This window comes from Lithobates pipiens, unplaced genomic scaffold (assembly GCF_037356315.1).
Source record: "Lithobates pipiens isolate NorthernLeopardFrog02 unplaced genomic scaffold, aLitPip1_a1.2 Scaffold_1, whole genome shotgun sequence".
In the NCBI taxonomy this organism is placed as follows: Eukaryota; Metazoa; Chordata; class Amphibia; order Anura; family Ranidae; genus Lithobates; species Lithobates pipiens.
This window is the reverse complement of record NW_027507685.1, coordinates 122,867,971-122,880,789: the sequence shown is the minus strand read 5'-3', so window position 1 is coordinate 122,880,789 and position 12,819 is coordinate 122,867,971. Positions and strand designations below refer to the sequence as shown.

The 12,819-nt window shown below is 43.2% G+C and overlaps 1 protein-coding gene across 6 annotated transcripts in view; it reads right to left on the bottom strand.

Moving 5' to 3' along the window:
• Positions 1 to 12,819, bottom strand: part of LOC143974349 (zinc finger protein 618-like) — a 236,860-nt gene that overhangs the window by 39,160 nt on the left and 184,881 nt on the right. For all 6 annotated transcript variants that reach the window (XM_077475667.1, XM_077475627.1, XM_077475636.1 and 3 more), the window contains one exon: positions 9,968 to 10,057. In XM_077475667.1, the coding sequence (XP_077331793.1) occupies positions 9,968 to 10,057 (90 nt within the window). The remainder of the gene's footprint in view (positions 1 to 9,967; positions 10,058 to 12,819) is intronic.

The following is a 12,819-nucleotide window of genomic DNA, read 5'->3' as shown; positions in this document are numbered from 1 at the left end:
AAATTGAACAAAAAATTGAATTTTTGTACTCATTAAAAAAAATACTTTCCTTGCAGTCCACTGAAGGATGCAGGAAGTCCTTTACCTTCAGGTTATGCTGCCAACCACATGAGGATTTAACACTCGTAAACAAAAAAAACTGTAGGCTAACCCAGGCCAGGCTAACTCCTCTTCCGTTTTGGAGCAAAGCAGTATAGAGAGCATTATCAAACACAGAAGGATGGAATAAGTGCACCATGATGGACTCCAAGAAAATGGTTTTATGGGGAGTGTAAAAATCCTATATTTCATTTACATTGAGGGACACATCAAGTCTTTCACCTTCAGGGTGTCCAAAAGCAGTCCCAACTGGAGAGTGGAAAAACAGCAAATAATTGCTAAAAGACCCAAGAAAACACAACATAGTACAGAAGACAAGGTGGCAGCCTTGCCCCCACCTTAATCCTGCAGAGGAGACAATGAAGAAGTTTAAGGGGAGGATATGCATACTCATCCCTATACCCGAATATAAACCTGTCCAGTTTTTTACTGGCCAGGAAATCTATACCCAGTCTCCCCTACCTGAAACACAGGTCCTAAAACACCTCCGGATCCCAAAACCACTCTTCCAGGTCAAGACGCTACTGGCTGAGGAAATCTTCCTGCCCATTGCTTACACCTGTAATGTATTCAACTGACCAGGCTGGAACTTCTGCTCAGGACAGAATCTGCCCTTAAGCTTTTGCTGAAGCAAGATATCTGGTTCCTCTCTGACAGTTACTGTTTGCCCCCCGCTGTGGTGTTGTCCGACTGAATCCAGATCGGATAACCCTCCAGCAAGGTGTTCCAATGGTGAATGCACAGCCAAACTTCACAAAACTCCAGGATGTTTATTGGGACACAAGGTGGCCAGAACTTTTCACAAGCCCAACAAGATGGCCTTTAGAAGAACACAATAGGGTTAACACTGGAGCCATCACCTTGGTGAACACATGCGGTGCAGGGGAGAGGCCTCAAAATAGGGCCACACACAGATAGTGAGCTTAGAACCCACTGATGGGCTGAAAAAATGGGCATGCACATGGAAGTAAGAAACTTTGATGTCCACAGAAGCCAGAACATCTCCCTAGGACAGATCCTAGTGGAATATATGCCAGATCCCATCTGGAATTTTTTGATTGTAAACAAAACAGAGCTTGAGATCCAAAATGGGGAAAATGTCCCTTTTCAGTTTGGAACAGTAAACTTGTTGGGAGCAAAACCGGTATGCCGCACACTGAGACCTAAAAGGTCTGATAGTCTGTGCATAAACACAAAAAAGGTTGGAAGCAGTAGAATAAGAAGGGGTTAGGGCGCAAAACTCAAGTTTGTACCCCAGAAACACCACCTCTTATACCCAAGCATCCATAATGCAGGCTGTGCAAGAGTCAGCAAAGGTTGACAGAAGTCGCCCCAGTTTGAAAAGTGGAGGCTCACCTTCAGAGGAAGGCTTATCTGAGGATTTGGCAGACTTGGAATATAAGACTTTGCAGATGGATTGGGAGCTTGGAGGCTCTCAAGCCTGAAATCAAGGGAATGGACAAATGAAAAATAGGTTTCTAACATGACCTTACACCTAGGTTCACACTTGTGCGATGCGGGAATCAGCGCGACTGCAAGCAGTTCACACTGCCCTCTGCAGGAGGGTTACCGTGCCACAGTATATCTGCGTGGGGCAGTCCAGAAGGGGTTAAAGTGACACTAAAAACTAAAGAAATAAAATCTATTTAACTGTGTATTCTCAAAAAGTACCTTTTGTTTTCAGCCGCCTTCAAATCTCTGAATTCCTTTTTTGCTATAAATATAAACATTTTTATATATAAAATAGGACATTTTTTTCCTTTTTTTGCTGCTGTGATCTGACTTACTTTTAAAGAGTGCCTACATTTATTGTCCATGATCTCACTGTATATAGTTACATACAGTCATACATATCTTGCTCGCTCCTGAGATGGATTTGGAACTATGTATTATGGGATTTGTAGTACACATGACTGCACTGCTCATTCTAAACAACAGAAAAGAAAAATGAGAGTTTCAGGAGCTCCCAGTGGGTATTACAAGGAGGCAGAAAAGCACAGTAAGAAACAATTTCATGAAAAATAAATTCCTCTTCTGGGGTCCCTCAGCAGTGCTGGTGGCTCCTCCCTGCATCGAGTGTCCTCGTTGGAGAAGCTCTCTCCTTGGTGATCACCCGTGCAGGCGATCTCCCGAGTCCTACATCTGTGTCCATTCTCACAGAAAGCAGAATTCGGCCCCCGATCCCATGCCCCGCGTCATTGGATTTGATTGACTGCAGCAGGAGCCAATGGCTGTGCTGTTGTCAATCTATCCAATCAGGATACGAGACACCAGCTAGAGCTCGTTCACGGACGGACGATGACAGCGTTCTGGTAATTAAACCGGGGGGGGGGGGGGGTTTGGGGGCTACAGCACTACAAAAGGTTTTTCACCCTAATGCACAGAATGCATTAAGGAGAAAAACCATGAGAGCTTACAACCACTTTAACCACTTGCTGACCACTGCAAGCCGATATACGTCAGCACAATGGCAGCGGTGGGCAAATGGGCATACCTGTACGTCTCCATTAACTTGATGTGCGCGGGCTCGATGTCCACTGGTGTCCCGGCGATCATGTCATGGAGCCGCAGAACAGGGAGATGCCTATGTAAACAAGGCATTTCTCAGTTCTGCCTTGTGACATGGCAGAGATCACTGCTCCCTGTCATGGGGAGCAGTGATTGCTGTCATGTGAGTGGAAGGCCACCCCCCCAGTTAGAATCACTCCCTGGGACACACTTAACCCCTTGATCGCCCCTAGTGTTTAACCCCTTCCCTGCCAGTGTCATTTACACAATAATCACTGCATTATAGCACTGAATGCTGTATAAATGACAATGGTCCCAAAATAGTGTCAAAAGTGTCCGGTGTGTCCGCCATAATAAAAATCGCAGATTGTCGCCATTACTAATAAAAAAAATAATAATAAAAACGCCATAAAACTATCCCCTATTTTTAAGGCGCTATAACTTTTGTGCAAACCAACCAATATACTCTTATTGAAATTTTTTTTTACCAAAAATATGTAGAAGAATACATATAGGCCTAAACTGAGGAAAAACTATGTTTTTTTAATATATTTTTGGGAGATATTTATTATAGAAAAAAGTTAAAAAAATATTGCTTTTTTTTTTCTTCAAAATTGTCGTTGTTTATAGCACAAAAAATAAAATCAAATACCACCAAAAGAAAGCTCTATTTGTGGGGAAAAAAGGATGTCAATTTTGTTTTGGGCGCAACGTCATACGATCGCACAATTGTCAGTTAAAGCGACGCAGTGCCGAATCGCAAAAAGTGCTCTGGTCAAGAAGGAGGTAAAATCTTCCAGGGCTGAAGCAGTTAAGTACTTGTGACCCCCCCCCCCCCCCCCGACATGTAATTTTTTTTGGAGGGGGGGGGAGTGGGTACCTAGTTTTCACAGGTACCCAGCTCCCACTCCCTCTCCTGGCACAGCAGTGTCGAGCGGAAGTTCACCTCTCCCTCCCTGCAATCTTCTGGAACATGCCACAGGTCCCAGAAGATTGCCCGGCCATTCACAACGCGTACCGTGGCTCGCGCATGCACACTTGCAATGCCGGTGCCACAGAGAGGAGTTGAAGAGAAGTGAGGCTTCGGGCGGCCGCATCGGTGGACCGTGGGACAGGTGAGTGTGTTTATTAAAAGTCAGCAGCTACAATTTTTGTAGCTGCTGACTTTTAAATGGGTGGAACTTTGCTTTAATAATGTTATTAAGAGATTGGTCATTTCACTTTGTGATTAATAAAGTATTCTGAATCTGAAGAGCTGATCCCAAGAGACGTTGTCCCTTGAAGGCCAAACGGATAAAATGCTTCCTACAGCATTTTAGTGCCCTAAGCATATCCTCCAATATGAGGCACATGTGAGAGACAAGTTGGGAGACTTCCAGCAAATCTCCATCACAGCTAAAATTTACACCTGCTCTCTGCTACACATGCTTAATAAGCAACGCATCAACCTTGCCAAAGACAATCATCTTTTCTAAGCCCTTGTACACACGGTTGGAAATTCCGACAACAAAATCCGTCGGATTTTGTCCGAAACTTGTGTTGCATACACGCGGTCGGACAAAGTTGTCAGAAAATCTGATCGTACGTAACGTGATAACGTTATTTCGTTAGGACGGGATTACGTTCAGGCTAGTAGCCAATAGCTTTGGTCTAGGAATTTGATCTGAGCATGCGTGGCACGTTGTCCGATGGGAATTCTCTACACACAATCGGACCGATCGGATCATGTTGTCGAAAAGTTTTATAGCCCAGCTCTAAAACTTTGTCCGTCGGATATTCTGACGGAAACAGTCCGATGGAGCCCACACACTGTCGGATTATCAGACAACATGGTCCGATCGGACATTTTACATCAGATTTTCTGACCGTGTGTACAAGGGCTTAGAGATTTAGCCTAGTCAGACATGGTTTACAAAGTCACAGCCAGGATCGGGTGTAGAGCAGCCACAACAGAGCTTTATAGAGGGCTTTCAACCGCTTCTTGATTGGGTCCTTAAAGATAGAAAATGCTTTGTTAAGGAGAGATACAGCCAAATCCACAGTGGGAACTGACCATTTCTGAACAAAATCCTCACAAAAAGCTAATAAGCAATTGAGAGAGCAAAAAACCTATCAGGGTGCTTCAGATACTAACATCAGAAGACATGATGAAGATGTTAGCACCATTTGTAAGCATGCAGCAAGCAGCCCCCGAGCTGTTAGCAGAAAGTGAGCTGAGGGCACCTAGTACAGTGGCACTGTCCCCTTTGTGTCTGGATTTAGACATGTTGCGGCTGTTATGTGGTAAGGCAGTATATAGACTAAAGAAGGTAATGCCCCAAGTACTCACAAAAGCCATAGAGTTGGTGGCAGGTGAAAGTTGGATAGCTGGAAGTGACTTAATTCTCTGTAGGCAGGCATTAAAAACAGATTGATGATTGGAGTTCTACACGGCTGTCTGCAAGCAGTAGCAGGAGCGAGATGATTTTCCGATGCTGTATGGCGAGAAAGAGTGCAGGAGTGTGTGTATGACATTACACCAAGCAGATGACATCAGAACTCCCACGGCATTAGCCCACCCCACAACAAAAACAGCCAGGAACAGAGAATAATGGCGCCCAGCAATAGATAAAAATCAGGTAGCTCTCAGTGCTTTGGCTGACTACCCTACTAACTTGGTGAGTCTTCAGAGACAAAGCAAGTGCTGAGGCAATGCAGGTGGCTTTAGACCTGTGATCTGCTCCCTTTACCATAGTCTGGAAAATGTCCAACATGGAACCCAGTGCCTGAAGGTCAGAGGGGTCTAAATGCAGCACTCTTAAAAGGCTGAGGATGGACCATACCAGCCAGTTACTGATGAAAGGGGAAACCTTTAGCAGCAGCGTAGAGAAAAGTGTTGTTTGAAGGAAAACAAAACAGCTAAAGAGACAACGTCCCTTCTTCAAAACCAGCAACAAAGCGGAGGCATGCTAGTTGTAGAATGGGTTGGCTGGCTTACAGTTTTTTGTTTGACAGTGTCCAATCCTCCTGTGTCCCTCAATGGACAAGAAAAAAAACATCCTTCCTACAAACAATTCTTTTTGAGAAACGTTAAATACAAGGAAATGTTGAGTACACTCAGCAAATACAAACTCGTAAATGATATCTGTTATAATTAAGTGCAAGCATATAAGTGCAAGCATAGATTCTGTTTTTTAAAATGTTCTTGCCTGTGATTGGGTATTCTTTGCAAAGTGATGCTTTACCTAATTTCCTAATTGCTGGAGCAACTGCAAAGTGCACAGTCTACTTGCCTTTAGTATATCAACTGTATGTTGTCCCTGTACCTGTGGAAGTTTCTCTCACATTCTAAACACATATATGATAAACCATGGGCGTCCGCAGAACTTTTTTCAAGGGGGTCATCATTTTAAGGTCACCCATGCTCCACCCCTTTTTGACAATGTCATTAAGGGGAGGGGCTTAGTCATTATCACAAATAGCGAGGGCATGTGCTCATAATATGCAGCCTCACTGTGCCCATCATACGCGGCCTTACTGTGCACATTAAATGCAGCCTGTACAGTATGGCGGGTGTACAGTATGTGTATATAGGGGGGTGGTTGGTATTTGTATATATAGGAAGGAAGGTGGGTGTATATAGCTGTATATAGGATAGATGATATATAGCTGTACTCTGTGATGGAGAAGGGTCTCTATATACAGGAGGGAAGGTGGGTATATATACAGCTATATATACACTCACCTTACAACCTGTAAATAGACACCTTCCTCCATCATCACTGACGGCAGATATATATCATCTGTCCTGTATACAGCTATATACACCCACCTTCCTATATATACACGAAGACCATCCACCCCCCCCCCCCCCCCCCCATATACACATACTGTACAAACACCCACCTTCCTTCCTGTATTGCTCCATCATCACTGACTGCAGATATACATCATCTGTCCTGTATATAGCTATATACACAGGACAGATGATGTATAGCTGCAGTGATGATGGAAGATTACAGGAAGGAAGGTGGGTGTATATAACTGTATACAGGGCAGGACACAGGATATGATCTTTCCAGCAATAGCTGTTCCACTTCCAACTTTCCAATATATATTATGTTCCTCCTAATGCAACTGCTGTTACCTGTGGTTTTTCACTGTTGAAAGGTATGCCATTTGACTTTAGGATTTCCTGTTATGAATCCTAGGCAGCAATGAGTCCTCCTTGCTTGCTCCTCCTCCAGTCCTCCATAAGCCCTTGTACACACGGTCGGACATTCTGACAACCAAATCCGTTGGATTTTGTCCGACGGATTTTGTCTGAAACTGTTGCATACACACGGTCGGACAAAGTTGTCGGAAAATCCGATTGTACATAACGTGATGATGTTATTTAGTTACGACGGGACTATGTTCAGGCTAGTAGCCAATAGCTTTGGTCTAGGAATTTGATCTGAGCATGCGTGGCACTTTGTCCGTCGGAGTAGGCTACACATGATTGGAGTATGTCCGATTGAAGCATGTTGTCGGAAAATTTTATAGAATTTTTATTGGAAAACTTGGTCCGTCGGATATTCCGACAGAAACAGTCCGATGGAGACAACACACAGTCAGATTATCCGACAATACGGTCCAATCGGACACATTCCGTCGGAATCTCCGACCGTGTGTACAAGGGCTTAGAGTTCCTACACCACGCCAGTCCACTTGAGCGGGCGTTGAAGCCGGATCTATATCTGTACAGGGACTGGAGGCTGAAGCCAAGCGATCACATCGGATGATCGTCGGTGAGGGAGGGAGCGGGTTGGACGATCAGAAAGCAGTAGTCACTTAGAGTCTGCGGTGGCCGCTGCAGACCCTTGCTGCTCACCTACCTGCGGACGCCCATGTGGTAAACCTCAACACAAACTGTACTTTCAGCTTCAGAAAATCACAGGCTCAGTTTAAAACAGATGTCCAGGCAAGCTGTTGAATACATATTTAAAACACATGAGTCTTACCTACCAAAAAAGGTATTAAGGTTTATTCAGCCAGTCCTAAGATTCAAGCACCTCTGCCCCACTGCAAAGCCAAGAAGGTGACGCACCTGGCTGAGCAATACAGCTTCCAGTGCTACCTCCATCTTGCTCGATAGACAATCACCTTTATAAGCTCTAAACAAGAAGAGAGTAGAAGGACCAGGGAGATAAGCCCAGGACTTGAAAACACCAAAGTGAACTGAACTTGGCTACAAAGTGTGGTAGAGTGATGGCAAGAATGACTGGAAAAAAAAAGAGTGGCTGCCTTGCTTCATCTCGCCATGTGATTTATGTGATCGATAAAGACCTCTGAAGTGAACACTTTGGAGGGGACCAGCTATTTTGTCTGAAGGCTGAACAGATTTAGAAATTCTTTTGTAGGTAAAACAGTGAATATATATTTTGTCTATTTAAATGTTTGCTTCGGAGTTGCATTTAAATATACTGTTAAAATACGTACATGTGAGCCGCTTTTGCTTCCAAAGTATTTGTTCATCATCACACTGAGGTTATTCCTATATTCTTGATTTCTATAGAGATCGCCCTATGACTCATGTCATCCTGGCCTTGGTTTCTTGCATTTGGCATGCGTTTGGAACCATTGTCAAAGGCAGGTCATTAAAATTCTTTTGACTCGGCAGTTTATGGCTGCAGTTGACCTTCTAACTTCAGCTTGTTCAATTAAGCCTTGACAAAAAAAAACCTAGAAGCTGATTGGTTTCTATGAAGAGCTGCACCAGATTTTGAATTCTCCGGTTTTAGTAAATCAACCCCACTGCGTTTGACTAGAACAGCCATCAATATGAACTCTTAGCCCGATAGCCTTGAGCAATGCAATAGAATTGGACATGTTATCCCCTCTGTCAGTCTGAGATCTGCTGTGACAATTATGACAAGCTAATATAAAAATGTTAGATACCTACAATTGATTTCATTTAAAATGTAATTTATTATTTTATTGGGTACATTACGTGACTAAGCAACATCTTCTTAGAATTCAGCTTCTCCCCGAACCCCTCCTACAGTGTGCATGACTGTGCTAAACAAATTAGATAGCAAGCTATTTAAAGGGATTGTAAACCTTCATGTTTTTTCACCTTAATACATCCTATGCATCAAGAAAAAACTTCCAACACTGACCAGCCCCCCAGTATTACTCACCTGAGCCCGTTCGTTCCCACGCCGGAGACACGCTCACCCTCTCCCCCCGTTGTCTCTCCTCCTAATTGGATAGATTGATAGCAGCGCAGCCATTGGCTCCCAATGCTGTCAATCAAATCCAATGACGCAAGCGTCGGGCCGAGTCTGGCATTCTGTGACAATGGATGCAAAAGCTGGACTCGGGAGCGCACCCGCCCGGGGACCACCCAAGGCGAGCACTTCTCCTAGGCTAATTCGCGATGCGGGGAGGAGCCGCGATCACCGTTGGAGGACCCCAGAAGATGAGGAACAGGGGCCAAGCAGCTAGGGACGGGTGCGGAGATCCCTGAACTAACCTTGCATGGTTAATAAAGCTGATTAGAATCTCTGCTCCCTCATCCTGTAAGCATGATCCTTGTTAGTACATGTGCATACAGGACACCTGATTGGCCCTCAGTGCTGCCCCTCCCTCTCCCTGTTTGCAGAGATGATTACAAAATCAATTCACATTTGAATATTTAAAGTGTTACTAAACCCAGGACCCTGCATTCACTATACATACGTGGTTTACGACAGTACACAGATATGCAATTATTTTAGTAAAAATGAACTGCTAAATACCTTTTCTCATCAGCAGTATATAGCAGTCTTGTGACTTCTATCAGTGTCTGGTTAAAACTTGTAGGAGGCATTTTCATTCTCCTCCGACTGTCCTAGGAGGCTGCAGACCCCCTAACCCTCTGGACAGGGCCGATTGGCCCTGTGCTGATCGCATGCACCCTTCCAAGAAAGAAAAAAAACTCTCAAGCAACACACACCAAACTGAGCATGTGCAGCTCGCCCCCCAAGGCTCTGTTTTATCAGGAAATGGTTTGGGAGGGTCAGAGAAGACAGGATCAAACTGCCTTTTTACACAATGCAGAGGATTAACCCCTTAGGTTCCACAGTGAATATAACAAGCCTGTTTTACTGCATAGATAGACTGATTTTACTGTTGTGGGTTTAGTAACACTTTAATGTTGTTTTAAACAAATACAGAGCTGCATTCGCTGGTGTTTTCATATCTGCCAGGCGTTCTAAGAAATAATCATAAAATATTGTTCAGTATGTGTGGAGGAAACTTTAACATCAAAGTCAATATTCAGCAATACAGATAACTGCCTTATTGGGAGGAAGGCCGGCAGCAGCCTTGGGGGATAGGGTTTAATAACAATACTCACTGAGAGGAGTGTGCAGTGCTACATGTTCCTGGTATGGAGTGTAATATTTGTACTGCTTGCCGCAGAATTCACACATATAATTACCGGTTTCTATGGAAGCAAAGAAAAACAATATCATTTTATATCACCTTTTGTTCATAGAGATGCCACTAATTCCAAGGTGGCACATGAAGTAAATAAAAATCCTTTGTCTTAAACCATTTCATTTTTCAAAAAGTCGTCCTCAACAGATGGTTCATTTGCTGCTCCCCAAAGAGAGTGAACATCTTCTGACCCCATTATTGACATTCTCGTGTGGATTGGGGGAGTTACATTTTAAATAAATACGGGCTATGGAAAACCCCATTTCGTATTCTTTTGAGACAAATTTCAGAAATTGCAAGAACAAATCAACCAAGACCTACAGTGCTGTGCAAAAGTTTTAGGCAATTGTGAAGAGATGCTATAAGATAAGAATGCTTTCAAAAACACATTGTTGAATTGTTTGTTTTTATCTATTTACAAAATACAAAGCGAGTGAACAGAATGTGAATCTAAATCAAATAATATTTGGTATGACCACCCTTTGACTTCAAACCAGCATCAAATCTTCTAGGTACACTTGCATACAGTTTTTGAAGGAACTCGGCAGGTAGGTTGTTCCAAACATCTTGGAGAACTAACCGCATATCTTCTCTGGATGTAGGCTGCCTCAGATCCTTCTGTTTCTTCATGTAATCTCAGACAGACTCGATGTTGAGATCGGGGCTCTGTGGGAGCCAAACGATCACTTCCAGGACTCCTTGTTGTTCTTTATGCTGAAGAAAGTTTTTAATGACATTGGCAGTATACTTGGGGTCTTCGTCCTGCTGCAGAACATATTTGTGGCTAATCACACTCCTCGCTGATCGTATGGCATGATGTATATGTATCTGCCTGTATTTCTCAGCACTGAGGACACCATTGATCGGGCAACCTTGAGGACCATAGACAAAGTGGTCAGCGAAGGAAAAAGACACACTTACTTCCCTTCAACAATGGAAGATGTCTAGCAGTGCCATCATCACACAACTGGCAGAAACCAGTAGGACCCAGGTACACCTATCTACTGGCCTACTGGAGAAGTCTGGCCAGAAGTGGTCTTTAATGGAAAAGCTGCATCCAAAAAGCCATGTGGAAACAAAGCTCCTATGCACAAAAACATAGGAACTGGGGTGCGGGAAAATGGCAGCAGGTGCTCTGTACTGTCAAAATTTGAAATATTTGGCTGTAGCAGGAGACAGTTTGTTCGTCGAAGGGCTTAGAGAGAAGTACAATAATGAGCTTCTGTAGGCAACAGTGAAGTATGGTGGAGGTTCCTCACAAGTTTGGGGCTTGTGTTGGAGATTTGGTCACGATCAATGGTATCCTTAATGCTGACAAATACAGGCAGATACTTATCCCACATGCAATACCATCAGGAAGTGATGTGTGATTGGCCCCAAATGTATTTTGCTGTTAGATGACGACCCCATACATGAAAAGATGTATTTGAGTCACCCTACATCCACAGAAATTCTGTGGTTAGTTCTTCAAGATGTTTTGATGGCAAAGGGTGGTTACACCAAATAATGATTTGATTTGGATTTCTCTTCTGTTCATTTACTCTACATTTTGTTAACTGACAAAAATAAACTATTAACACTTACATTTGTGAAAGCAAATTGATCATTTACAGCATTTTTAAACACTTGACTAAAACTTTTGTACAGTACTGTAGAGCACAATACTGGGCTTATTCAATAAACTGTACAAGAAGTAAAGCACTTAGTGCAAAGTGCAGCGATCCATGACAATCAGAATTCACATTACTGAAGCTACACCAGATAAACTCTGACCAGTCGGGTATTGGAAGAGTGATCTGCAATTTGCTCTTTGCAGTATTTTGCTGAATAAAAGCAACTCAAAGCCCAACTGAAGTATTACAAATTTTTCTCCCTTTATAGTCTTTTGCTTGGAAATATTTTGAAATATAATTTTCTCCCATCCAAAATGCTGTTTGCTGCTCTGTTCCCTCAAGTGCTCTGTGCTGGCAGAGCTGAGTAACAACCACACCTCCCATCACAAGGCTTGTACTGCAGAGAAGGAGTGTCAGGCCAGGTCTGTTACACAGTGCTGATTACTGACTGCGGTGGGGTCAACTCTGGTACCTATTAGACTGTACAGTCATATTTAGACACACTGCATAACTACTGTGATAGGAATGTGAAGGGAAGACTAGGAAAGTCAAAGTTGGTACATTGTCTACCTGACTACATTCTCATTTCTGATACAAAAAACACAGTCACTTCCAGTGCTAATAGGTCTTCCAGGGTGCGGAGTAATAGATGTCAAATAAAATGGTGGTGTGGAAGGTATATATGGCATCCAAAACTGTTTGCCTTCCTCTGGATCAACTGTGGGTAAAGGATTGTGTATATGGGATTGTAAGATTTTTTTTTCTTTTTCCCCTTTTATAGGTTAAACTAGATGGACTAGTGTCTTTTTCAACCAGACTATGTATAGTATCTCACAAAAGTGAGTACACCCTCCCAATTTTAAGGGGACAGCACATTTACACTGTTATACAAACTGTACACTCACTACTTTACATTATAGCAAAGGGGTTGATTTACTGAAGGCAAATAGACTGTGCACTTTGCAAAACAGTTGCCCTCTGCAAGCGCAGTTGCTGCTGAGCTTAGTAAATTAGGTAAAACTTCACTTTGCAAAGAATACCCAATCACATACAAGGAAAAAATAATAATGCATTTTTGCTTGTACATGATTGGATGAGGGAAGTCAGCAAGGCTTCTGCTCATTTACTAAGCTCTGGAGCAACTGCACTTTGCAAA